Source organism: Xiphophorus hellerii, chromosome 1 (genome assembly GCF_003331165.1).
Source record: "Xiphophorus hellerii strain 12219 chromosome 1, Xiphophorus_hellerii-4.1, whole genome shotgun sequence".
NCBI lineage: Eukaryota > Metazoa > Chordata > Actinopteri > Cyprinodontiformes > Poeciliidae > Xiphophorus > Xiphophorus hellerii.
This window is the reverse complement of record NC_045672.1, coordinates 6,349,755-6,376,409: the sequence shown is the minus strand read 5'-3', so window position 1 is coordinate 6,376,409 and position 26,655 is coordinate 6,349,755. Positions and strand designations below refer to the sequence as shown.

The window sequence follows — 26,655 nt, the reverse complement described above, 5'->3', positions numbered from 1 at the left end:
CTGGCAGTGCTGAGATGTGTCCCTGGTTCAACATGCGTCAATCAAATATCTGCGTTTCCTCTTCGGTGCAGTCAAGCTCCCCAGAGTCCTGCTCATAACCTCATTATGTGACTCAGGTGTGTTGAAGCAGAGACACCTGTAGGACACCGGCCCTCCAGGCCTGGAACTGAGGATCCCTGATATAGATTATTAAAGCAAAAATATACTGTAGAAGCCAACAGCAGCAAGCTTTACAACAGACACATTTCTGATGTATATGCCCTCAGCCAGACTGCTGCCCTCAGTAATTGAAAAAAATATCCTTAATACACTTGGGGCATTAAGGATAAAGGGGGAAGGGGCTCAAGCCCCCTATGCCTATCTCCTCTGCACGTGCCTGGGATGTTTTGTTCACATTTAAGATGAGATGATAATTAATAAATGTGCCAGGTCCGCCTGGAACATTTATTGTTACAAATTCTCAGACTTCATTGAGAGTTAAACAAAGCAGATGACAAGTCAGTATTGAGTTTTTAGGAAATAAGAGGCGATTGAAGCGCTGCCCCGGCCTAAATTCATCATCAGTAGGTTTACTTTCACCTGATTGGACAGGCCGTCTTTAATGACAAACTACTGAAGCTTCTGATTGGATGCTGTTAAATGACGTTGCATGTATAACCCCGGAAAAGCCCTTCTCAAAGTTCGGCGCGGAAACCAAGAAGTAACGAAACGAGATGGCTGAAAACGGCTCAAAGTCTAAGCTGAAACGGAAGAGGAGTTCCGTGGAGGAGCCGAAGTCTGAACCGGGTTCCCGAGGAACCGCGGAGAGGAGCGGCGCGGCTGCGCCGTCCAGAGGCGGAGCGGCACATCCTGACAGGTCAGGCTCTTTACGGACATTCAGGAGGAACAACGTCCAAGGCGAACTAAACGTCTCAGGTGTTTACGGCATGCTCCGGAACCGGAACATGCTCCGTTCCGACTCTTCTGGCTCACCGGACTGCCGGCTGGTGTTTCCGGATGAGTTTTAATCGCCATGTTGCATTCAGGTTCACTCTGTAAGGGAGGTTATATGGGTTTCCTGACATGTTAAGCGTCAGAGGCAACAGAAATACAGCAGCAGAAGCCTCGAGCTACTTTCTGTCCGTCACGTTTTCAGCTATATCTCTCCATCCTTTCTTTTATCGGGATACTAAATCCATCATTTTAAATCACTTCAACATTAGTAACTCTAAAGCACACTAATATGCCAAGATGTATTTATTTTTATTATTTATTTATTGTTGAGGGCTGGGTTTATTGTAATCTGTCATAATAAACCTTCAACCAGGTTTCGGTTTGCCAAGTGTAGAAAAAGCCGTTCAGTATCTTTACCATCCAGGAAATAAGTCTTTGCTTGTTGTGGATAGTACAGCTCACCAAGTAGTAAAGTTCAATCCATCACTGAAGGATTAATAAAAAAAATGAAAAATATTTAGAAGGTTCTTCTGTACAATTAATTTGGCTGCTCAGTCTAGAAAACTGTAGATCAAGAGCATTTGAAGAGGCATTCCTGGCTGCTGCTTTATGCCATTAATGGGCAACAATGGATACCTTACAAGATGCTGTCTCAGAATTATTTACTTTAACCTTTTTACAGTGCCGAAAGCTTGCAAGACGGAAATGCGTGAGTCATGTTGTTTTCAGAAGGTTCTGGATTTAGGCACAAATTCCAGTTCATTGAAAAAGACAAGAGTCCAAAATGCGCCGTTATGTTTTGAAGTTTGGTCCAGTGGCAGTCTGTCACCTCCACCTGGCTCCAACCTGCTTCTGTTTCTGCAAAGCAGCCAGATTTCAGCTTCTCCTCTTAATATATTCAGAAGATATTCAACATCTCTCTCTCTCTCTCTTTTGTGCTTTTTCTAAATTCTCTTATTTTACAAAAGGAGTCACAGAGCACCAGATCAAAGAGGAGCCTCATAAATAATTTAATGCCTAGATTAAAAATGCAATGAAAATCTTTTTTTTTTGTAACGGGGAAGACGACAAATTAAAATTAGTCCCTTTTTTTTTGTGTTTTGTTTTGTTTCTCCAAAAACTTAAAAAAATCTGTTGAAGTGTGTCTCATTTTTTTATTTTTTGGAAAGTGTTGGAAAGTAGTCATCGTCGGGCCTGATGAAGAAAGAGCTCAGTTAGCTTGGTGATGCTGAGGAACAGAGTGTGTGAGCTGCTTTCAGGTGTCGGCCGCCCGCAGCAGCGGCAGCATGGTGGAACGTGTTGCGGCCCCCCGCTGTGGAGAGCCTGTGGGCGTTCACACTGATGTCTGCTCTGCCGCACCTGCAGAACCAGCTCTGGGACCCGGTTCCTGATCTTCCCCTTCCTCCTGCTGCGGTAAGTTTACCGAAAGCTGCTCCTGTGGAGAATACTGCTCTCTTCAAAAATATTCATCAACGTGCTGCGTTAAAAGTCCAATTTCAGACACGCACCAGTTCACTTCAGTTCAGGTTGTTCCTATAGCACCAGCTCACAACAAATGTCATCTGGAAGCATAATTCAACGGATCCTCTATCAAACAGTGCATCAGGTTTTCCATCTAAGGAAGCCCAGCAGGTCGTTGACCTGCAGCATTGACTTCTCCTGGATGATGTAGCAACAGCGGACAATCGCTTGTGTTGTCTTTGTTGACTTTGCAGCAATCCCTCATACTGAGAATGCGTGTAGCGACAGTGGAGAGGAAAAGCTCCCCTTCCTTTAACAGGAAGAAACCTCCAGTAGATCCAGAACCGGACTCGGTCGGACCAGCCGTCTGCCAAAACCAACGGGGGGCTTGACAAGACCGAGCAGATGCACACAAAAAAAGATAGAGAGGTGATCCAGGAGTGTTTTCTATGCTGGGTTTCCCCTTGAAGACTTCCCTGCTGTGGGTTTAAGCTCTATGCTCTGTTTGTTCACAAATACACCTCAGCCAATCACAGTCGTCACTGCCAATTGAACGCCGCTCCCTCTGTTCACATGTTTCAGTGCGACCCATTGTAAGCAACAACCTGTGACTCAGAAGTATAAGACATGGAAAGTAGATGAGTTGCTCTGTCACTGGTTTGCGTTTCAACCATACAGCTTCTGTGTTCTGATTGGCCGAGGTCTCCCCAGCGACTGCTTCATGAAAACAATCGAGACGCAGTGGTCTCAGGGCGGCATGATCATTTTTGCATGTTTTTGGTGTGTTTGCCTGAATGATGACGGCAATAGATGGCTTGTCTTAAATTTTGTAGACCTAATAAGACTAGTTTGTTTTTGTTTTGTTTTGTTTAAATTCTATTTAGAGACCTGCCACACCAGAGGTAGAGGAGCAGTGGACGATTGATCTCTTCAGTGATGCTCCTCCCTTCCCAGAAGACGGCCCACTCACCCCGGGACTTCCATCAGACCCTCAGAGTGCGTCTTCTCCCCAGGAGATTGCCCCAGTCCAGACCAGGCCTTCTGGAGAGTCACCTGACAAAGGGCCATCGTCTGACAGCAGACAGAGTCCTGAACAGCAAGCCGAACCTCCCGGATCCCTCAGCAGGACTCAGAACTGGGAGAAGCCAGCTCCGTCTTCAGCAGGAGAGCCGAGGGTCGGACCGTTGAGCAGACGGCTTCTAGCCGAGTCGCTGAAGGTTTCCAACCCACCGGTTTCTCCATGTGGCGAGGAGGAGGAGAAGGTGGCGGTGGTGCAGAATGCTAGCAAACATGAAGTAGGAGCTCTGGAGAGCTGCCCCATGTGTCTTCATGTGTTCCCTTCTGGGTAAGAGCTGCTCGTCACTCACTTTCTCTTCTTTTCACACTAAAATGAAAAGGGAACATTGTTTCCCGTTAGTCCTCTCGAGTGGCAGAGGACAGCTCTGGAAAATTCCCGGCGAAATAATGACAGTCGAACATGAACATTCACACACAAGCCGACTACGTGGGATGAAAGCTTAACAGTGCAGCGTACCACTGAGTGATGGTGTCGGCGTTTAGTTCAGGCTCACTCTTACCAGTAAAAATCTGCTGTGTGCGGGGAAACCTATCGGATCAAGTCCCGAGAGAAAAACCAGGCGAGAGTTTTCGGTCTGGGTGAGCCGGATGAATCAGGACGGCGCAGCAGGAAGTCCTGCAGCAGCTAAAGTTCAGAGGCAAACTCTGAGCTGCATTTAAATAACCAGTAGATTTTAGCTCTCGGTGGATTTATAGAAGTAAATTCAAAGTAAAAGTCAGACATTGTGGTCCAACCGTGTGTGAAACGTCCTGTTGAGGATGAAGATGCTGCTCGTGATTGGAGTGTTAGTCGTCCTGTTGGGGTGGGGGCGTTGAACACGCCTCATTATTTGCGCACGCATCCTTTTTCTGACTCCTGTAATATTAACTCAAATCCGGAGAGTATTCCCATGAAGTAAAATTACATTTCCATCTAAATCTCTGAAATGAATTGTTCTTAGTTTATTGAGCTGAGCTATGCTGCAGGATTCATTATTGATGAGATGTGATGGGAGTAATGAGTCCTTGGTCCAAACCTTCATGTTGTCTGACTTGTTCCAACTAAAGCGTTCTGGGAACGACGACCCCCCAGAGTCAAAGGTCTGATCAACTGAAAGACGGTCAATAAAACTATATCAGCTCACTGTCCATCACGTCTCTGCAGGGTTTCATTACGACTCTCGTATTAAATTCTGGTCAGTTAATGACGGACGTTAGTGGCTCTGTTTACGGTCACCGTGTGTTCTTTTAGCTTCCCCAGCTGGTGCCCATGGGTCCTGCTCCAAATACTAATAGAAATCCTGTCTGACACCGTTTCAGTCACATCAGAAACGGGATACGCCGACACACCGGTGACCGCACCGACCCGTCTCACACTCACCACAGCTCAGATACTCGCCTGTTTCCATCAGTGTGTGATTAATGTCCTGCGTTATGTACCCAAGTGTTCAGTTCTTTCATTAGATTCATGGAATATCAGAGATAAAGTGTCTAGAGTTTTTTGAGAAGGTGTTGCAGGACAAAATGTATTATTATTATTATTTTCTCCTAGTTGGCAGCTTCCTGGTGATCTCGTCCCTCTGAGTGTGATGCTTTCTGGCCCTCCAGGTTCACGCAGACGGAGCAGGACGGCCACCTGGCCCAGTGTCTCTCTGAGCTGAGTGTGGACATGACCTGGTGAGGCGACAGGAAGCTGGCGGCCGTCCCGGGGCTTCAGGCAGCCAGATGCCCCGACACACTCCAGGACCCGGTCAGCTGGAAGAGGGCGCGGTCAAGTCATCTACTCCACTGACGTAGACTGAACACTCGCGTACCAGAGGGTCAGAGCAGGGGGAAAGTTAGAGGGCTTTGACTTGAACTGAGAATCTGATGAGACTTGCCCCTCGTAGCTGTTTCTTCTTCTCTAAATGACTTTTGAAAAGGAAACTTTGGCTACAGCCGCACCTTTCAGCTTTTTGACCCACTTACAGCTGGTTCAGGAAACATAATCATCTGTATTGAAGTCCGGGTTCAGGGAAAGCAGCTGAACAGTCCTTCAGGCCCAGCGCCTGCAGAGCTAAGGAGATGAGGCGCTTGTTCTATTATTGGATAAATTCAAACTCATGTTCCACATTTCAGATCTGTAAAACTGGAGATTTTCAACCTCTGTTTTGCTCCTCCATTTAGAAGAGAAATTTAAAAGATGTGATTTTTGTTCTTGAACCTGTAATTGCAGTCATATAAATGTATTTTTCCAATTTGATGAAACTCGGGGTGGAATATGTTCTTAAAAAAAAAAAGAAATTGGGTGCACATATGTGCAGGGGGTCAGCTTCCAGTGTTGGGATGGTTTTGTCACCATGGTAACAGCCTTTAAACCCAATCGGTACAAACCGGTGTGAAGAAATTTTTTTGTAGCCTGTTTATACCTTCACCTCCATCAGAGACGGTTCAGTTGGACCTTGGAGTGGATTTCTGTAAGAATCGGCATCATTTGTCTGAATCCACAGTTTAATATGAATGTTTGATTTAAGCCACGTTGGACGGTTGTCCAGGATGAACGGCGAGTTCACGACCGCCATGGAGACGACACGACCCCTCACCTCCCAAGAAATTCAACTTTTGTCTCATCGTTCCACAGAATATTTTCTGGATGTCTTTGGGTTCGCCTTGTGAAAAATAAATATGCTTAGTATAATAAATATTGAAACTGAAAAAAAAAAGGACAAAACTAGCAGAAATAAACAATATTTAAATTCCTGTCAAAGGCAAAACCACAAATGTTTCATGGGGTACAACCATTTTTTTTTTAAACGTTTGTCCTGAATTTTTTATTTTCTTTTTTTATCCCTTAACTGTCGCACCAAACACACTTTCATGCAAGTCAATAGGTGCACGAGGTCACCATCATCCCCATGACGGGTTAAACAAATCTTTCTCTTCATTACTGATCTGTTTCTTTAATTTTGAGCCACTTCTGCAGACACCTTGGAATTAGCATGTTGTGAGCTTTGCACGTCGTCATTGCCATTCTGCGCTTGACTAAATTATAAGGTTTTGAAGTATGCAATGCAAGAAATAAGTTTAGTTGGATGAAAACATTTATATTTCATGTAGCTTTCTTCTGAAGCATGTAGATAGGTTTTCTTTTCATTTCATAAGAGTCTCCCCAGGTCTCTACACGGTAATTTATGTATGGAAATATTTACTATCGCAATAGTTTTCATGGTCAATATGAGTCTTCTAAAACAATAATATTTTCATTGAAAAATATTATTTCATTGAAGTTTTCTATTCCTATGCTGTTTAACATTGTTGTTTTGTTTTTTTATTTGCTTGTTGCTAAATTGTAGAAATTTTGCTCTGCCATAATTTGTAATTATCCTTCCATTGTACATAGAAGCTGCCTAACACTCAATATTAATGTGGTGTGAACACATGAAGTAAACGTTAACAACTTTATATGCACTGCACTCATTTATCTCATGTACAAAAAGGCTTAGGACTTGTGTTGGTCCTAATGGTTTAATGCAGTAGATCATTATTCGCATCATTTTTTTTTTGAACACAGTGAAGAAAGTGTGTTTCCCGAAAATATTTAAAAATTCACTGATATGGAAATGTACACAGCAGGGTAAAATGAAGTCGGATTATCTGTAAAGAAGTGATTCGGCTCTGCTGTGATGTTGGGAGGTTGCGTTCACAGCGATCAGCCCTCTTCCTGCTAATCAAGGTAATTGGCTGGGTAATTGGAAAGCGTTGTTTCGTGTGACGCGCTTCACGGTGAACGTTTTATGTGAAGGAAATGCGGGCGAGCTTTACTCGGTGATTCCTCATCAACTGGCAAATTGACTCTGCAAGGTGCTTTTTTTTTTTTTTTTTTTTTTTTTTAACCAGATCATCTGCCTCACACGGAGAACAAGTGGTCAGAGCTCTACGCTGCTGCTGGGAACCATTACCGAACTGGAAATCATTCCAAACAACAGGATCGAGTCCTGCCGTCGTGGCGGTAGGAGGCGGCGCCACATGCCTGCCTCAGGAGGACTTCCTTGATGCAATCAGCCAGGCCCGTCTTTTTTTATTTTTATTTTTACCACTCGGTGTCATGTGATCGATGGAGTTCGATTGTCCTACTTTACATTGTGTGTGTAACTGGGTCTGAACGGGGAGGAACCGGACTGATTTGGATTCGTTATACTCGCATTTGAACGAGAGCTGCTTGTGGAGCTGTGCTGCACACTGAGCTCCTTTAAATCAAGGCTAAAACCCGTTTACTTAGTTACTTCGATCAATAAGAGGAGGAATGAAGTTGATGACATTTGATAAAGTGCTTTTATTTTATAAATGGCTGCTGTAGCATGATTTTATAGTGTAAAGCACTTTGAACTGCTTTATTGCTGAAATGTATTTTCAGAAATACTAAACAGATGTTATCAACTGGGAAAAAATAATCTGTGTCAGATATCAGTGTGATAAATTCTCCTTCCTGTTTCAGGTTTACTGGCCACATCTAGACCCAAATTCTGCTTGACCTGTGGAATCAACTAGTCACTTAAATAGAACCTTTTTGGCAACATGAAGTAGGCCAGAAAAGCTAGCAAGCGGCGTTGCATCAAGCCTCAAACCATGAATTCAGATCCGTGTCAGAAAACACGCAGGAGAATCTCCAGCTGTCAGTTTGTGACTTTCATCCAGTTAAGATGTTGCGACCTTAAACATGCATTTGAATGAACCAGTTACAACGACACTGAATTTATTAAACATGCCACAGAAGCCCGACCAGGACCCCGAACATCGAGCAAATCCTTCTGTCTGATCTTTATTCCTACATCAGTTCTTGGTGTTTTCTGGGGGGGGGGAGATTCTGTTCTGTCTTCTCAAACCTCAGAGCCACGTTCTGTTTACGCTGCATGTTCCTTCCTGTTAAAAGGGAGCTTTTCCTCTTTGCTGCTGCTACATATGGAGTATCAAGTCATCGACTCAATGCAAGCAATTGTCTACGTCCAGGAGTGAATACTGCAAGTCGACGCCCTGCTGGGTTTTTCCACTAATTTGAATAATGAACTGAGCTAAAAGCGTCGTTTGATAACCAAGATCAATTGTGCGAATGAATTAAAGTAACTTTCGTGAAGAGCCTTGAGAAGGGATTTGTTGTGAATTGGAATGAACTGAATGATTGTTCATTTAGGTGTAGGAGCTGAAAAAAGACTGGAAACTCTCAAGCAAATGATATGGAAAGGATTTCATATAACAAAACCTTTCCAGATCACACAATTCATTCTCGCATGGAGGATCTTGAGCATAAGGCAGCGCGGCCTCTTCAGGTTTCTCTTTTCAAACTGATGTGAGAAGTAAACAGTTGTTTCGAACACAACTGTATCAGTGCTACTTCATTTGTCCCAGTAGATGAACATACATTAGGCCTTGGGATGTTCTTTGTACGCCTGCGTTGGCTTTTAGGTTTCTTCAGTGGAACTTGTGACTGCAGAAATATGCCAGTTATGGCAGCATTTATGTGGAAAAGATGCAGATTGGAAGAAGTGTGTGAGTGTGATTTTTTTTTTTTTTTTCTCAGCACCCTGAAAATGTACAAACTATTAAAGAAGCATTCAAGCACACCGGCCTACATTTTGAACTGATTTGGACTAAGCTGACCCAATCATGTGAAGATGCAGACTCATGAATATTCTAGTAGACAGATGAAAATGTCAGAGGATGATCTAAGAAGGTCCTTCCCTCGCTGTGTGAACGTAGGGAGCGGTGATGAGCTTTGATGCCGTTTAACGCCGGAGCTTCATTTCCCTGCAAATCACACAAGAATGGAGCCAGGTCACGGAAAACCAGTATCATTTTAATAATTACACATATTTACAAGGATGTGGTGAAGCAACGGTAAGCAGATTGACCCAGCGTTATATTTAATAAAAATCGTGGTCTTATTTCATTCATTTTTCAGTCATTCTTTAAAGTGTTCTGACGTTTGGATTCAAGGACTCTCAGTTCATCCATTGGTCCCTCAGAAAACATGTCATCTGATGTACAAAAAGCTCAACGAAATCGTTTAGAACATGCAGCGACACAGGAGGAGTTAATCGGGGAGGCTTCCTCTGGTCTCCATCAGCATGTCGGTGGAAACCGAAGCACTTCGTTACCCATCCGATCCCACCCTGCAGATTATTAAGATTCAGAGTCAAGGTGAGCTAATTAATCCTATTATGTCGTTATCAAATTAGCACAGGTCACAGTTCATCTCGTAATTCCCGGCCCACAGAGAGCTCCCCCCCACCCCCCCCCCCCCGGAGGAGATCGACCTCCATCCTCAGAGCTGATATTCACAGATCATTACGGGGTTCCTGAACACAACAGTTCTGCTCCAGGAGAAGTCGGGTAAAAGAAGATGGAAGAACCTGGGTGTTTAAAAAAAAAAAAAAAGAAGCTCAAACTTAAATCTCCAACTCAGTAGATCATGTATAAAAATGGACGAGATGCATTAGCCACGCCAGCTGTTTTTCTTCAACAGAAGAATCATTCATTCTCCGTCTCAGGACAGCAGTCTGTGCTTTTTATGTTCGATGGAAACATATGCAACGCGAGGGAAACGAACATCTGAACCTGAAAATGTGACATATTGTCAATGTTGTGATTCCGGCTCAAAGCTCCTGTTTCCAGAAACGTCAGCTGTGAGAGAGGCAGGACACGGATCAGCTAGAACCCGGATTACCTTCAAACTGCAAAGCGTGCGCCGCCGCTGAGCTGCAGGAGGCGGCTGGGCTCTGGACCATGAGGAAGGCTCGGTGTAGAACCGACACACGTCTTCCAGCAGCAGCACCACCGTCCAACTGGATCACTGATGCGATCCCTGCTTTAAACCTTCTGAGTGTTAGACTCAGGCAGAAGAACCTTCACAAAAAACCAAGGACCTGATGCACAGACTGGTGCATTTACATCACACAGGAATCAAACGTTGAAGAGACAGCTCATGCAATTGATCCAACCAAACTGGACCTTGGTTTACCTTCCCAAATCCTCTCCTCTCTCTAGTGTCCAGCAGAACGCCACGTAGTTATCCGTTTTGTCTTGCTCCTGACTCCGCACACAGCCAGTGGAGTTAGAGGTCCGATCTTGAGAAGAGTGTGAAAAGGTTTAGGCCACAGAGCAGAGTGAGGCTGATCTATGAATACGGCCTCAATGTTCAGGAATGCTGACTTTGTTCATACAGGGCTCAACGGGTTCTAAGCTTCGTGGATCAGCTCGGGTCCAGATGCAGACGGAGGATATCGACTCTGTAACTGAACACAGTGAGCCTGTCTGGAAGTATGACAGGCTCACTGTCACACTTCCAGACGTTTCACTTCTACTTCCACAACCAGTTCTGGTCAGCTTAAGTCATCCGGGTGACAGAACCGGTTGTCTGTAAGGCAGAACCCAGCCAGCCTGCAGGGGAAGCTCAGATCCGGTATCCTGTGATTCTGGTCATGATCCGTCTCTCCTAACAGCGGTGAGAGTCGGGGCAGAGCGTTGAGCTGGGTTTTGGCTCAGCCTTTCTTCCCCACAACAGATCGGAGCAGCGGCAGCAGCACTGCAGGCTCCACCCATCCGTCTTCTGCTCCATCCTGTCAGAACTCTCTGGTAACAGCTTAGGTCATCGTTCATTTAATTCTACCCAGTTTGGCGAGCGAGACCTGCGATTCAAACTGTGTCTGGCTGAAGGGACGACACTGATACCAAACAGCCATCAGCTAACACAACAAGGCTAAACCGTCAGACGTTCATCTCTTGAAACCTTCTGCTGGTGTTCTATGGTCCACTGCGGATCCAAAGTCCAGCTATCCGAGTCTCTGAACTGAAACTACATCCAGCAAAGCCGACCTTGGTTCGGAGATGGAGACGCATGGCGTCTCGCTGTGGAAGTCAGAACCAGTCGAGTGCGGATGCATCTGTCCAGCTGCCTGGCAGGAAGTGGGACGCTGGGGGACGGCATCTGTTCAGACATTAAAGACTCAACGAGCTCTCCCTGTGTCCTGATTCTGCTCCAGCAAACTTACAGACAATCATCGCCGAGAGGTTTTAACACTGAAAACAAGAGGATTGGACTGAGCGGCTGGAGCCGCAGGGCGGAGAAGGTCCAGGAGGAGCAATCAGAGACGGAACTCATTTGATCTTTGAGGCACTTTTTAAATAAAAACTTCTCTCTCGGACAGAGTCCCCACGTTTAGTTAGAGACAATCAGAGAAGATAAAAAAAAGAGAGAGAGAGAACATTTTGCGGTTGAGAATGAGAATGTGCCAGTCGCATCAACAAAAGGCATCGTCAATTTTGGATTCGTTACCTACATCGTGACACGCAATGACCTAATTCTTCACGTTGTCATTGTACATTCTTGCTCGGTCCGAGGCGCGGCCTCGTCTACGAGACAGAAACACAGAAACGAGGAACAGGCGCACCTAAAGTCATCTGAAGCTCTCGGTCAGAACTCTGGTCCTCATCCTGGGACGGGTCGACATGTCTTCACGATGGCAGGCACAGAACGACACACTTCTGCTCTGAATTTACAAAACCGGTCATGCTTTGACTGGAGGATGGAAATAAGCTGAGAAAGAAAAGGAGAGGAGAGCAGAAAGGGCAGGGAAACTGTTCCCACGGTTTGTTTTCCACTTACAAAACTACACAGGCAGCAGAGTCTGCTGCTCAACAAAACAACCCAAAAGTCCAGGAGAGGAAACTCTCCCGTCCCCCCGTCCGCGTCGCCTTCATGAAGCGAGTTCATCCTCCTCCTGGCCTTCCACTGTTGGCTTGTGTTGGTTTTATTTTTGGCTAAGACGGCAGCCTGGACAGACAGAAGGTGGGCGACAGAGGAAGCTGCTCTCTCCTTCATACAGACTCCTCTGTGGATAGCAGGAGGGGGTTGATGTATTCAAATCCCTCAAACTCTGACTGGTCTATTCTCTTGATGACGTCCCTGAGGAGGAGAAGGAGAAAAAGAAACAAAAAAGAAAACCTGTTAGAGTTGTTCCAGTAAAAACAAATCACCTGGCTCTCTTTGGATTTTATCCTGCCAATTTGAACATCAAGACCTGGTGGCCTGCAATTGGAAATATGTCCTGTCTTACAGAAAAAAAACAAACTTGTTTTTATGCCGTGATATAAAAGTTTTACGTATCCCGTTGTAATGCTTTATTGTCGGGATATAAGTAACAAAATGTCATTTCTAAGCTTTCTTGACCTTTAATGTGATATTTGTCCCGAACATTTTTCCTGAAAACTCCAGGCAGAAAATCCAATACGTTGCTGAAGCATTTATGGCAGGCAGCATTCAACTCACCAAAGTGCTAATATTTACTGTTCAACTTTGTAAAAGTTCTCTAAATCAGTCAGATTGGGAGAAGGTCTCAGGTTCAATATCAGGAGATGTTTGATATTTTATCAGATTTAGTTCTGAACTTTGGCTCGGTCATTCCAAAACTTCCTTCCTTCCTTGGTCATTTCTCGATTTGACTGTATGCCTGGACTCACTGCGGAGCAGGAAAATGAAATCAAACTTTACATTTCTAGAACTGCTCATAATTTCATCCACCTTAACAAAACCCTGGTTTGATTAGAAGCGAGTAAGCCCACAGCATGCTGCTGTCACCATGGAGACGGTGTTAGGTGTGTCCTCAAACGTTTTTTTGTTTTGTTATTTAGCCTGTTGCGTTCACACAGAGTCGCTGTCTTTGGTCTCCAGAAACTACCTTTATTTATTTATTTTTTTTTAAACCGGGTTCTGAATACAAGGTTTCATGTTTCCATGGAGCCATGATGACATCATAGCTCCATCTCTCTCTATCCTCGCATGCGCCTTGCTCTCTCAAACATCGCTAGGGCCTGCCACGATAATCAATAAATCAATTAATCGCATGATAAATTAAAACAAACTCAATCATTTTGATTTATCATTTATCTCTATTTTCTCTCTTTTTTTTACCAAAAACTGGATGATAAAAGTCTTAAGTTTGGCGATTTGGTGTCATCTAGCGCTTTTATTGAAGGACAATTTTGTTTGCAAAGACTTCAAAGTTAATTTTATTTGTTGTTTTATTTATTTTGGATATTTAAAATGTCTTCCAGTTCCAGTGTCAAAATGTTCATTAGAATTTAAAGTTCACTGATCTTTTAGAATGTGTTCTTGTATTATTATTATGCCATTACCATCACAATACCTAAAAATGGTCTCAAAACAACGTCATCGTTTATCGCAATAACTCCTGGGACAATTTATCATCCAGCAAAATTTGTCATGGTGACAAGCCTTAGTGTCGTCCTGTGTCTTTTGTGTCGATCTCTGGCGCCACCGATTGGCCCGGCGTCTCTAACGCTCCAACCTCGACAGAGACATTTCTTACTTGTTGTTTATTACTTTTATCCCAGCAGCTTATTGACTCTACGTCATCATAATGGGGAGTTTTCCTCATTGCTGCTCATCCCGTCAGGACTGTAGACAGATCTTCGTTTCACTGTTACAAACTGCATTCCCATTCGGGATTCCCCGAACCAAAGGAGAAGCCAAACTGGTTTGAAATCGACAGCCAGGACTTCACAATGGCGCTTGATTTGCGGCGCAGGTGTTAACGGGACAAGCCGCTCGTCTTTGTTGTCTCTCGGCACCTGTGTGCGGTCCGAGCCTGTACCTGCTCTGCTGCGCCTGAATGGGGCCCGTTCTTTCAGCTCGCTGCGGAACAAAAGCCACGCATTTCCTCCTCGGGCAGCAAAACAAAAAGCAATAATTTGTTTTGTTTTTTCTTCTTGTTTATTTTTCTGAGAATATTTCTGCTAACAACAAAAGGACAATGAAAAAGGTAAATGAAATGGAACCCCCATGCAGAGAGAGTGAGGAAGTAGCAGAGTAAAAATAAATGGACTCCCTTAGCAACGCTGCTGCTTTCTTCTTCTGTAGCAACAGGGTGTTTACTCATCTGGGGGCCGAAGGAGAGACCAAACCCAAAAAGGAGGCCTCCTGCTAGAAAGGCTTTCTCCCTGCAGACACTGAGTGGGTCTGCAGGGACCCCTTGGACTTTGAAGTTAAAACAAAAGGTGCGCTGAGTGGTCCACCAGGTGGGTGGGAGTCTCCCGTTAAGGGCCACCAGCGGCGTCCAACTGGTTGCCCGTCCCACCCACACGGAGCACCGGGACAAGGGAATAAAACACTACAGTGTCTTTCCTCGAGTGTGCCGAGCGGAATATTGATGAAGCAAATATTTTTCTTCCGTCTGATCTCGTGTGAAGTGCCGCGAGCGTAGGAGGAGGTCAACCAGCGAGACAACAATTGGGATTTGGAACACGGAGGACTTTCTGAAAGGCGGTGAGAGGGAGAAACAGAGAGGGACACACAGCGGAGAGGAGACGCTCTGGGAGGGGACCAAAACAAACACTGGCATACTTCTCTTCCGGGCCAGGAGGAGCTGAAAGCATTACCAGATGCAGAGAGAGGAGCGCGCTGAGGGAGGAGGAGGACCAGGGAGGCTGGACGCCACTCAAACCAACACGGTACGACGTGAACTCAGAGTGACCGCGGGACAGACTGTAGCACGGAGGCGAGCACAATCACATGAGTCTGAGTAGTTCTACCAAAAACTACCAGAAGATTCGCTTCCTAGAGTCGCAAAACGGCTCATTTGAGATGGTTTTATTTAAGATGTTAACAACAAAGGCCATGTCTAATAAAGAAAAGGTCAGATTTTATGGTTTAGACTATTCTCTGGATCTTTACTAATGATGGGAAGACAGACGTTTTTCCTGCCACGATGTTAACACCTCATTACAAAAAACGACCTTTGCAGGATTTTTCCCCAGAGAGAAAAGAATCCACAGTACTTCCACATGTTGGACTTTTCACTGCATCCGCCTGTGTTCTCTCAGTGACGAGGGATTGCTGAGTCAAAGTGAAACAGAGTGATGCAGGGGAACAGTTTGGAATGGTCCTGAACAGAAGGAACAGTTCAACCCGGTTAGGAACAGTCGGGAATGGTTTGGACGGTAATGGTTCAGAACGGTTCAGACCAGTCGGGAACAGCTGAACCGGTTCAGAAGGGTTTGGAACAATTCAGAACGACTCATAATGGTTCGGAAAGGTTTCGAATGGCTGGGAACAGTTCAGAATGGTTTGTACTGGTTCAGAACGGATCGGAACGGTTCGGAGCGATTCGGAACGGTTCAGAACCCCGTAGTACCCGTCAGGAGGACAGCGGGGCCAGCCTGCTCTCTAAAACATGGACTGCAGCTTGTTTAGATGGGCAGACAAATGAAGCTATCAGCACAAATCATTCAGATTGAGGTCTAGACTTTTACTAGGCCACTGCAGCACAGGTTTTAATTTTGTCCAATCTAGTGTAGATTTGCTGGGGGCAGATGGGGCTGGACTCTAACACCCAGCCAGCTATCTGAGGCCTGTGGAGTCTGATCTAGTTTCTCTGAGCACTGCCTGTTCTCAACCTGCTGTTAAAATATCACCTCATAAGTTTTCCTTCTAAAGAACTGTGTTCATTGAATAAACCTCTGGTTGATGGCAGCAACAGTTGTTTCTTTAGGATCGCTGCTCACGCGTCTCCTACTTGGTCTCCTACTTGACATTGTGTTCACACACGCCCGCACACACAGAGCGTACTGCTGCTCCAGAGCAGCAAACTACCCACATCCCTGCTGTTGCTCAGGCCTTCTCACTCGCTGATGATTCAGCAAGAAAATCAATTCCATATTATTAGCAGCATGTGCTCTCTGCTTTCTCTCTTACCTCTGTGGAAGCAGTAAAGGTGACCCATCGGCAGTAATGGATCAATATATTACAAAAGGCAGCAGTTTCTCAAATGCTCCAATCATAAGACTTCACGTTGTTTGTTGGATTCAGATCATAAAAGCCAGCAATAAGCTCAGACATGGATCAGCATTGGGTTACGCAATCTGAGAACGACATTCAAGAGGAACAGTAGGAGATTTACCGCCACCCCCAGCCGTACATATGGATCCGTCAGGAAACCCAGAGGAACATTCCTGCTTATGAAACCTTCGACTAGCGTTGGCCAACCTGAACATGTTGACCAACTCCTGGACTGCGGAGCAAAACTTTTCACAGACGAGTTCCTGTTGATCGTAAAACGGTATGAACACAACAGGCTCCTAAAGACTCTGCTGGGACTTCCTGAGGCGAGAACAGACTGTAACATGCTGCAAAATGAGAAGAATGGATGGATGGGAGGAGGGGGGTAACTGGGTAGACTGGTCATCAGTGAGCAGTGATGACCCTCACTACAGCTGGTTGTCACACACACCACCTGGACCAGGGACAGAGGACACAAAATGTGCTTTCCTGGGCAGTAGCTGAGACAGCCATTTTCTCCCAGACAGAGCTGGCACAAAGACCCCTCCGCCACCTCCCCCACCCCCAGCAATGCAGGAGTGGGCCCCCAGCAATCCTGGCTTTTAATGTAGCAATGTAAATCTCTAACATGGAGGGCTTACACTCCTCTCTCCCCACACAGCTTTCACGTTTCTTTCTTCTCGTGCCAAGCCCGTCATGAGTGGGAGCGAGAGGAGACTGAAGTGCTTTTTGCATCACCCCCTCCTAGCGGGAGTGGGCGATGCCAGCCCCTCTCCTTGGTAACAGAGGGAAGAGAAAGGGAAGGGGAGACAAAGTGCGAGACGCAGGAAAAGATGCGTGGGTCTTTCTTTTATTTTCTCCTTTTTTTTGTTGTTAATTTGCCTTTCATATGCAGGAGAGCAGAGAGGGATTCTGGGGGATGTGAGGAGCGGAGCTCATGTGACTCCATCAAACAGCCTCCGCCTGAAACGGTGCTGCAGGCCACCTTGTCCTGCACCGTCTTCTGATGCGTTGTTTGAGGCCGAGCTAATGTCTCCACTCCTGAACCAACAGGCGCTCCACACCCACAAACCCACAGGTCTGTGACAGACTCTCCTCCTCATCACACCCTGTCACAACGAGGGGCGGAGCATCGGCGCCACCCCGCTGCAGCTTTTTTAATGAGCTCTGAAGTCTGACAAGCAAAGCGGCACCTTCAGACTGAAGGAGTCGCGGCGTGACATTAGTTCAGTGCCACCGCGCAGGACCGGAGGAAGTTCATGTTGCTCCAGCTGAAGGGGAATATAATGAGGATCCAGGATGGGCGGGTGGTGGCAGCACGGCAGGGGGCGATTTTACAGGTCACATATCTGAGCCGTGATATTCATATCTCAAATATGATGCTGCGAGACTTAAACAGACCTAAATACTGAAACTGAAAATAATCTGGCATCAATCTGCACACCTATTGTTTTCCTATGAAGAGAAGACAAACAGCAGAAATCGGCAATAATCTGATCAGCCTACAGACTGCTGCAGAGTCCTCCTCTCCTTGGTAATAGCAGACTTTCAGTTAGCGCGAGGGTTTACTCGATTCAAAATACTTTACTGGATCAAAAGAGTCATGGTTTAAAGACTCATTGTAGATGGCGATGTTAACCCAGGACTTCTTATTTTTTCCTGTAGAAAGCACGCCTGGCTCAGTCTGACGATGAAGGGTCTGGTGTGTGGTGACATATGGCTGTGCTCACGTTTCTCCCCGCTGTCGCCGTGTGCATGCTCAGGAGGACAGACTTAGAAAACTAACATACATCTGGATCTGGATGTCTTTGTCTAGAACTGCATCAGATTTGACTGTAGAATTCAATCTCAATTTAAATTATATGAATTTAATTAGCTTCAAGTTGGATCAGTTTTTTTTTTTACAAGGCCTCAACATGTTCATTGTGAATCAACACTCTAAACAGTAGATGAGTAATAAAACGTTCAAGGAGCAGCCGATATGAGATGATGATTAAGTTCAGACACGTTTGATTAGTCTGAGTGCAGCGCATGCGTTGTTGATGCTGTTTCTTCCATCCTGCTCTGCAGTTCTTCTCCAGCTCCACTAGGTTGGATGGAGGAAGGCGTCAGTCAGCCAAGTTCACTCCTCTCCAGAGATGTTCAGTCAGATTTCAGTCTGGGCTCCGCCTGCTTCATTTCAGCCATGCATCTTGGGGTTGTTGTCCCAACCCGTTGTCTCAGACTGAGGTCAGGATGCTGCAGTAGGTTTTCGTCCTGGGTGTCTCTGCTGCATTGTTGCGTTCATCTTCCTCTCTGTCCTGGCTAGTCTGCCACTTCCCCAGCATGATTCTAACACCACCATGTCTCACTGTAGGGATGGTAATGAACTGGAGATGAGCTCTACCTGGTTTCCTTTGCACAGAAGAGCTCAGCCTTTGCCTTATCAGACCAGAGCATCCTGTTCCTCCTGGTCAGAGTCCTTCAGGCACCTTTAGGTAAACTCCAGATTTCTGCCTCAAGACGATGCATTCTCAAAGTTCTACAGACTGCTCCTACGATTTAATGTTCAGTGTTTGACCTCTGACTTGCTGTCACCTTACAAAGACAGGTGTATGCCTTTCTAAATCAAGTCCAATCAGCTGAATTTCAGTGGAAGCAGCACAAAGTGAAGCTTCATGGCAAGGGGTGTGAATACTTACCTAATTGATCTACTCATTTTAATCTCAAAAACCTTTTCCACATTAGAATCCTGAGGAAAGAGTTTGATTGGAAACCTTTTTTGAATAAGGCTGGAGCATAAAACGTGGAAAAAGTGAAGTGCTGTGAATACTTTCCAAATGACCCGCATCCGAGAGTTTGAACTAACGATGTTAAATGCAGTTGCAGTCTCGTTAAAAAACGGAACTGGCCCTTTAGTTTTGTGTTGCTAGGAAGGTCACGTTTGGGGCCGTCGGACTCTTAGCCCGCAGACGCGACCTGGGTGGTAGCTGGATGCAACATGTGTTTACCCCATACTGAGCTTCACTGAATTTAAAAAGTCAAATGGCCACAGCTGAGAGAAATTAGCAGCTAAACAGTTTTCTGGATCGTCGAGAATTTCAAGGCGAAGTTCAGCTGGATTGGAGATCTGGAGAAAGCAAAGGGGGGAGAGCCACAAGGGGTCCTGGTTGGTTGCCGGCAGCAACGCATACAGATCCAGCCCAAGGCGTGGAGATTCTTCTCATCCCACTTCTACCCAACAACCACGAATAGAGGGATGAAAACATCCACCTAGTGCAACTTGGTCCAGCAACCCAGAAGCGATGTGGCGATGATCTGCTGATGTTTCTCAGAACCTCGAGCAGAAAATCAGAACAGAGACAAATTGGAAATGAGGCCAGAAAGTCCTGTTGGTAAGAACCCGGTGGAGCACCAGGAGGCAGAAGACTGGGATCAGCTCTGAGATAAGAACAAGTCCAAGAGTCAAAAACCTCAACAGGTTCTAGAACCGCTGCAGTCCAGTTCTTTCTAGATGTTCACAGTCTTACAGAATATGCTTCAACAACACAGAGTTTCATTCCTGTTTAATATTAAACTGTCAAACCTTATTAAAATGTCCATTTCTTCCAGCTTATGAGAGGACTGTTTTTTAAAGTGTATTATACACAGCGGGTATTGAATTTTCAGTACGTCTGTTTTTGAGCAGCTGCTCTGTTCAGAGATTGATGAAAAAAAAAAAACAGTCCAATAAATGCTTTGCAGGAGAAGTTTAAATGCTGGAGCCTGAACAATCAATCCTGCATGGATTTATAGAAAAATCTTGTCTAACAAAAGCCTGGTATCTATTGACAGGCCTTATTAAAGGCGTATGGAAGCTGTTTCTAATGGCACGGAGGAAAACAGGCCGAGCTTGTGTCTTCGTGCTGCGTCTGCAGACGATCCCCAGCAGCAGAGCGCGACTCATCTCTGTTGTCGTGCCAGATATCCTCAGCCTCTTTTCTCTCGAAAAGTCAAATCTTAAACAAGAGCTCCTGTCAGGCCCTAAAAGCTCCATGCTGGTGTTAATCAAGACAATGTCCCTGATGGATAAAGACATCAGCCTGGGAACCCCGTGGGGGATGTTTTGCTGTATTTGATGAGAAAGTCCTGTGGGAAGACGGAACAGCATGCAGCGCTGGCATGAAGGTAGGATGGGGAGGGGCTTCTCCATGTTCACCACGGATGGAGGGAACAATTTCCCCCCTACCACCACCTCCCGTTAAGCCCCCTCCTTCTCCCTCCCAGACTCACTGTATGTATGCTGTCGTTAACAGAAGGTATTCATCATCTTTATTCATGTCTAAAGGGGTAAGTTTTACCCGACAAGAACACTGTGACATGTCCAGATGATGTGCTGCAGCAATACGTGTTGCTATGGTAACAATGATGTGGAGTTTTACAGTGAGACCTGAATAACTGTGGATCCATCCATCCATCCATCCATACATCCATACATCCATACATACATACATACATACATACCAGATTGAGCTGCTCAATTTGTTTCTTAGAAAACAGTTGGTAAAAGAAAATGCTCTGGTGGGATTCCAGAACATGAGCCTACCGGTTTAACTGAGGAGAATTGTCCAGGATGAGTTAGTGGAAGATGGCGTCTCTGATCTACCACCAGTGTTGTCTTGCCTTGTGTTCAAATGACAATGTTCCTGAAGGAGCTACTGCCTCCATCAATCCTTTACTTTGTCCTTTTTTAGAAGAAACTCCTGGATTGGTGCTCCTGTGTTTTTAAAGTTTGTGCTCAAACCCCAGTTGATATCACGGTATTGTCACATGCATGCTCACCATTGCTGTAAAGTAAACCACTGAATGAAACTGACTGCCCACAGTAGCTGCATGCTGCATGAGGAGGGATTGCTGCGATGTAATTTGAGGTATTTTCTTAGATGGAATTTTTAAAGCAATAACTGCCTCAACTTGACTGCTTATCGAACTAAAACGAAATAGAAAAATTTCTAAGTGACTTCATATATGTTTATATCATTGGACTTATTTGATTATATACTTCTGCACATGAACTGCTTCTATCTGCCTTGCAAAGTGCCTTAAGATGCCATTTTTTGTGAATCGGCACCATATAAATAAAGTGAACTGAAGTCTTCCTGGTATCAGTACATGGTGCTTTGATTGGGAGTGACTGAAAGATATAAACCGAATAACTTCTTTATGCAGATAAGAGTCAACATCCATCAATCTGTTGCTGTGTGGACCTATTAATCACCCTCTCTCACACTAATTCAATCAATCAAATTTTTATTTGTATAGCACATTTCAGCAGCAAGGCATTTCAAAGTGCTTAATTGTATCTATAGACTATAAAATTATTAAAACAGACATATTCTTCTGAATTGTTTCTGCCCCCCCAGCTCTGTTGGTACAGTGTGTGAGCTCTGGCTGAAGCAACTGCTAACCGCCTTCGAATACATTCGAAGCAGCCTGTCAGCTGCTTTATATTGTGAATATATTGACTGACATGCTTAAACAAAATCCATCATTTATTTCAGACAAAAACTGCCTTAATTCTCCTTTTAAAAAAAAGTCTCGTATCAAACAAGTTGTCCTACTGGGCTGCTATCCAGCCAAACATTCATTCCTTTCTGACAGCTAAAGCAGGAAAATATGTAAAAGAGAGCATTTTGATGAAGAATTTAGTCATATTAAAATTCAGTTATTTAGTTAAAGTGACCAGGAGAGAAATGTATGAAAATAAATGGCCCGAATGGCACAATCAATATGGTAACTGCAGAACTTGACCTTTATTTTTCCAATTGCAAATTGGACAAATTAATGCAAAATAGTTCATGCAGGGACAGTGGGTAAAACTGAACTCATTCAGTATTTTAGCAGGGGATTTATGAGGATTTTTTCCCCCCCTTTACTAAACCTACTTTTTATCTTTAGTCAGAGAGTAACATCCGTTAGATGACAGATAACATTTCACTGCAACACATTGCAAAGAACAAATACGTAAGGGGAGCAAATACTTTTTCACAACGCTGGACGGCATTAATTAGAACTACAAACACTTCATATGAGCAGAGAAGAAGCAGAGAAGAAACAGTACTCACTCATCGTCTGGTGTTAGCTGCACTGGTTCGTTGGTAAACTGCGTGTCAAAATTTTCCAAGCCATACTCATCAGAGATTTGAGGTTTGAAGGGCGCCGTCATCTCCTTCTTTTCCAGCTGAAGAAAAACAAACCCATTAACGTGCGTCATCACCGTGTGCCACAACAGTTTTTCTCTTCAGAACTACGGAGCGGAGGCCAAGGAGAGAAGAACAAACAGCCTGTGTCAAAACACAGCTAATGACCATGTTGATTTGTTCTTAATACGCTGTTTGTTTCTGGGCTTCCTCTGTTTTTTCCTGTGCTGCCGGTTTTTTTAAAGTTTTCAGTCGCGTTTCAGAGACTGGCGACGTGTCGGAAGGAGGAGGAAATAGAGGAGCAGATTATCCGTCTCATGTTATACAACATAGTAACAGTTTTAACAAGTATAAATCCCCAAATGTGAGATCTTTATCTGGCTTTGTGTGAGATTTATGTTAGCATATAAATCTTATGATTTATAAATTCCCATAAATTCATACTTGGAGACCGTATCAATGGTCCTATATTCATACTAATAGCTACGAAGGTCTGTCACACTTTTACATTCTTATTAGGAAAAGATATTGTAACCTATATTGTAACCTCTTTCTGTATTTCAATACAACCAAGTGTTCAGGGAATTATGGGTAAATTTAGTCCCTGGGTCACATTCACACAGTGGACTGAGCTGCTGTTGTTTTCCTTCAGAAAACTACTACAGCAGGTATACCACTGCTGGACAGGATGTGAAGGATTTCTTCCCCCCCTTTTCTACACACTCAATCCTAGTTAATCTTCTTTTTGCATAGTGCTGATATAGTCACAGAAATATTTATCCTTCATTTCTCTCATCAGAACTCATCGCGTTTTTCCCACCTTGGAAGTTTTGTGACAGATTGTCCTGGCCCTCTGCTGATAAAGCAGAGACTCAAAGCCTCTGTGTGATTGTGAACTTCTATTAAAAAAAAGAGAGTGGAAGCGTTACTGTTGCTGCATCTGCGGTGAACACATGTTTTGTGTTTGACCCGAGGCACGTCTGAGGAAAGGAAAATACCCTCGCACATGTTAGGTGGTTAAGCAAACGCCGAGCCCAAATATAAATACTGTACTGCTCGGTCCACCCGGTCCTTTCAACACACAGATGTGCTGCAGTGAAAACGGGGGGATTCTTTTTGCGGCAGTGACGGCAAGAGGATAGAAAAACAACAAAATGCTGAATGTAGAGGCAGCAGAATAATTGAGCTGGAGTGATTCAGCTGGGAGAATTTTTGTCTGCTGTGTTTCCATGGTTTCACATCAGTAACTCACCCTTTTCAATTTGAGGCTGAGGACATTTTCCTAGAACACAAACAGGTACAATGTTTCCTTCTTCATGCGGTTTGTAAGGGTTTGTTAAGTCTTAGCAGGCGGACTAAACCCGACTGGACGACTGAACATTGGTTTTAGCTTATTTTGGTAATGATCGAGGGGGGGCGGGGTGGGGTGGGTGGGGTGGGGGGGGGGGGGGGGGGGGGTCTTATCTGATCAGTTAATGCGCACTGCACGTTCTTTAAAAAGAACGTCCAGAAGATTACACATTGATCATATCAAAAAGCACAAAATAATCTTTGTGGTGCTAAATTCAGCAAGTGAATCATGGCTCACTGTTGCAAATAACCATAAAGTCTGTGCACATCACAGCAGAAGGGTGCAACAGAGTCAGGTCGTCTGTGCAAACCTTAATTCAACGCCAAAAGCAGAAAGCATAGCTGGATGTCCTTCAAGCCCTGGGGCAACCCTTGACAGGAAGCGGTTGGTTAATACATGAACATGGATCGAGTTAAGCTGGGAGCGCACTGCGAGCCAACAGTTACCCCCCGCATCCACAAACAGAACCCAGGACCGAACTAAATACAAGAACTACTAAGTCCTCTGGACACCAGCTCCTCACAGAGGGACAGAAAAACTGCAGACTTGGACACATTAGTCAAAGCACCATGCAGTCTGCACCTGTTCACTGTCGCCACGTGCTTGCTCAGTAGGAAGAATGACTTTGTCCAATGGGCTGGGCTTCTTTACAAACATTACTTTGATTACTCTTGTGTTGCATTTAAAATATGATTAGATGGTCTGTGACTCAGTCCTATTTGTCCATATCAGCCTTGTGTAAAGTATGAGCTCCAGTTCAGATCTGGGTCCAGCTGCCACCCAAAAAATTGGACAAAGTATTTTGCACATCTGATCTTACAAAACTTGGTGTTATAAGAATCCAAGCTTCACAGAAGCCACGACTCATTGAAAGAGAAGTGAAAAGGTCAGTCTTTTTGTGGTTTCTCTTGTTTGTCCCACTTAGGCCTGTAGTTGAGTGAGAGAGGCCTGAACACAGCAGCACACTGCAACGCTGCCCATCAACTACAATCCGACGTGCAAAGCAAAGGGATTCAGTTGGGAAGCTTTCCCCACACAAACATAATTGGAAATGGTGTAAAAAGAAGTTAATATAGGAGTTCAACATACAGTACAGTAAGTATGCCAACAGAGATAGGAGATATTGAATGTTTTTATAACATTCAATGTGTACTTTACTAATAGGGGTTTCCAGAGAAAGTCCTACTAGTTTATGTAAAGCACTTTGAACCGCCTTGTTCCTGAAAATGTGCTACATAAAGAACAGCAAAGATCTTACGGTGAACGAGACAGACTTTCTCTAGCTGCTTGTGCCAAGTCACTTCCAGTTATCCCTTGTTGTGGGATGAGTTAAAGACTTGAGCAAGACTCAGGTCTGTAGGGCACAAGTCTAAGTTCGGTGTGTAATCTTATTTTTGCGACTTAAGTGTGACTCATGTCAGAGTCTAAAGCTTGAGTCACCATCTCTGCTGAATCCTAATATAACCCCCTGGTGCTGATAAAGCTGTTGTTTTGTTTGAACATGATCTGTGCTGTTGAACTGTCACTATACAGAGACTCTGCGCTGCAGATGAAGTCATTCCCACTTCACTGTTACTGACAGCAGTAGTGCAAAGAGACCGACTGTTCTGTCATTAAAACGACGGGTGGCAAATAAAGGTAGGGGGCACAAAGGGTTGTCATATTCTACAGCAGGCACAAACAAACAAACATCTCTAGAATGGTATGGAAATAACTTTATGGTTTATGTTTATTTTAACTACACCAATCTGTTAACGGCAACTGAGCAGATGCATTTTTTGTGTGTGTCTCTCAGCTCCAGGCCAAGTCATCAGAAGGCAGTTTGTACTAGTTAGCACACATGTGGGTTAATGGGTAGCTCTTTCTGATGTAGTAAAGTTTTTAATGGGCCGGACTGAAATCGACATAATCAGCAAGCATAATGTAGTTGGTACCAATGTGCCTCAGATCGTCATCGTCTGGTGGCACAAATGTAATATAATAATCGTAATTATGCTGTCAATTTAATCATCTGAAAAATAATCATTTACGTTTATTTTTACCTCAAAATTTGTCGTTTAGTGAGGGTGGATTCCTCCCTCCAAGTCTACCATGCCGTTACACTTCTATATGGTTATCATGGGCTACATCATGGTGGCCCATGATGGAAAAACTCACTAAATCTGATAAATAGGCCTGAATAGCATTCTAAATTTCATGTAAGGGTTAATTTCTACTAATGCTGACTAACCTTTTTATAACACGAGTGATACCTTCCACCCAGCCCCCATGCACGCACACCCCCACACACACACACACACACACCCACACCAAAGAACCAGTTAAGATTATAGCACAAATCTGTGACTTCAAATTACAGCTCAGACTCGCCTCTCATAGACGGACATTATGGGTACGTTATATATGTTTTGAATGCATAGAGTCTGTTAAGTATTTCGGTTCTTAACTTGTGTCCCTGATGAAAAAAAAAATATATGTAGTATAGGCAAAAAGTGTGGAAATTGTGTATTATTTGAAAGGGGTATCATACCAAACTATTATCTAGACTAGAGGAATGTATCTTTTTTTGAAGATTATGCCTAGGCTTTGCTACCCTGAGATGGACCAGAAGATGGTCTGGCCCCTAGACTATAGATATTATAAATCTTGGGGAAACATTTTTAGTTTTTTTTTTCTTTTCTCATACATAGTGTTTATTTTAACTACACCAATTTGGTTAAAAACACATTTCTGGTGTAAACAACCAGGAGAAGGTTTTTTTAAAAAAATATTTTTGTAGTAAAAGCAAAGTTTGCAGCTACAGTGCACTGTGGGTTGATTCGCCCTGTCGCTAATGAAAGGACTACCTCTGGCGTCCTTGTGTGTGC

At 44.4% G+C, this 26,655-nt stretch overlaps 3 protein-coding genes across 8 annotated transcripts in view; 1 reads left to right on the top strand and 2 right to left on the bottom strand.

Moving 5' to 3' along the window:
* Positions 1–26,655, bottom strand: part of LOC116721371 (tumor necrosis factor receptor superfamily member 14-like) — a 1,133,408-nt gene that overhangs the window by 631,876 nt on the left and 474,877 nt on the right. The gene's annotated exons all lie outside the window — the stretch shown is intronic.
* Positions 585–6,891, top strand: si:ch73-70k4.1 (Fanconi anemia core complex-associated protein 20). Its single transcript, XM_032565106.1, has 4 exons — positions 585–856; positions 2,193–2,346; positions 3,279–3,739; positions 5,059–6,891. The coding sequence occupies exons 1-4, from the start codon at positions 714–716 to the stop codon at positions 5,129–5,131; spliced, it is 831 nt and encodes a 276-aa protein (XP_032420997.1). The 5' UTR covers positions 585–713; the 3' UTR covers positions 5,132–6,891.
* Positions 9,260–26,655, bottom strand: part of prkcz (protein kinase C, zeta) — a 106,731-nt gene continuing 89,335 nt past the window's right edge. For all 6 annotated transcript variants that reach the window (XM_032564622.1, XM_032564623.1, XM_032564624.1 and 3 more), the window contains 2 exons: positions 22,363–22,478; positions 9,260–12,388 (listed from right to left, as the gene is read on the bottom strand). In XM_032564622.1, the coding sequence (XP_032420513.1) occupies positions 12,301–12,388; positions 22,363–22,478 (204 nt within the window). In that variant the 3' untranslated portion in view covers positions 9,260–12,300. The remainder of the gene's footprint in view (positions 12,389–22,362; positions 22,479–26,655) is intronic.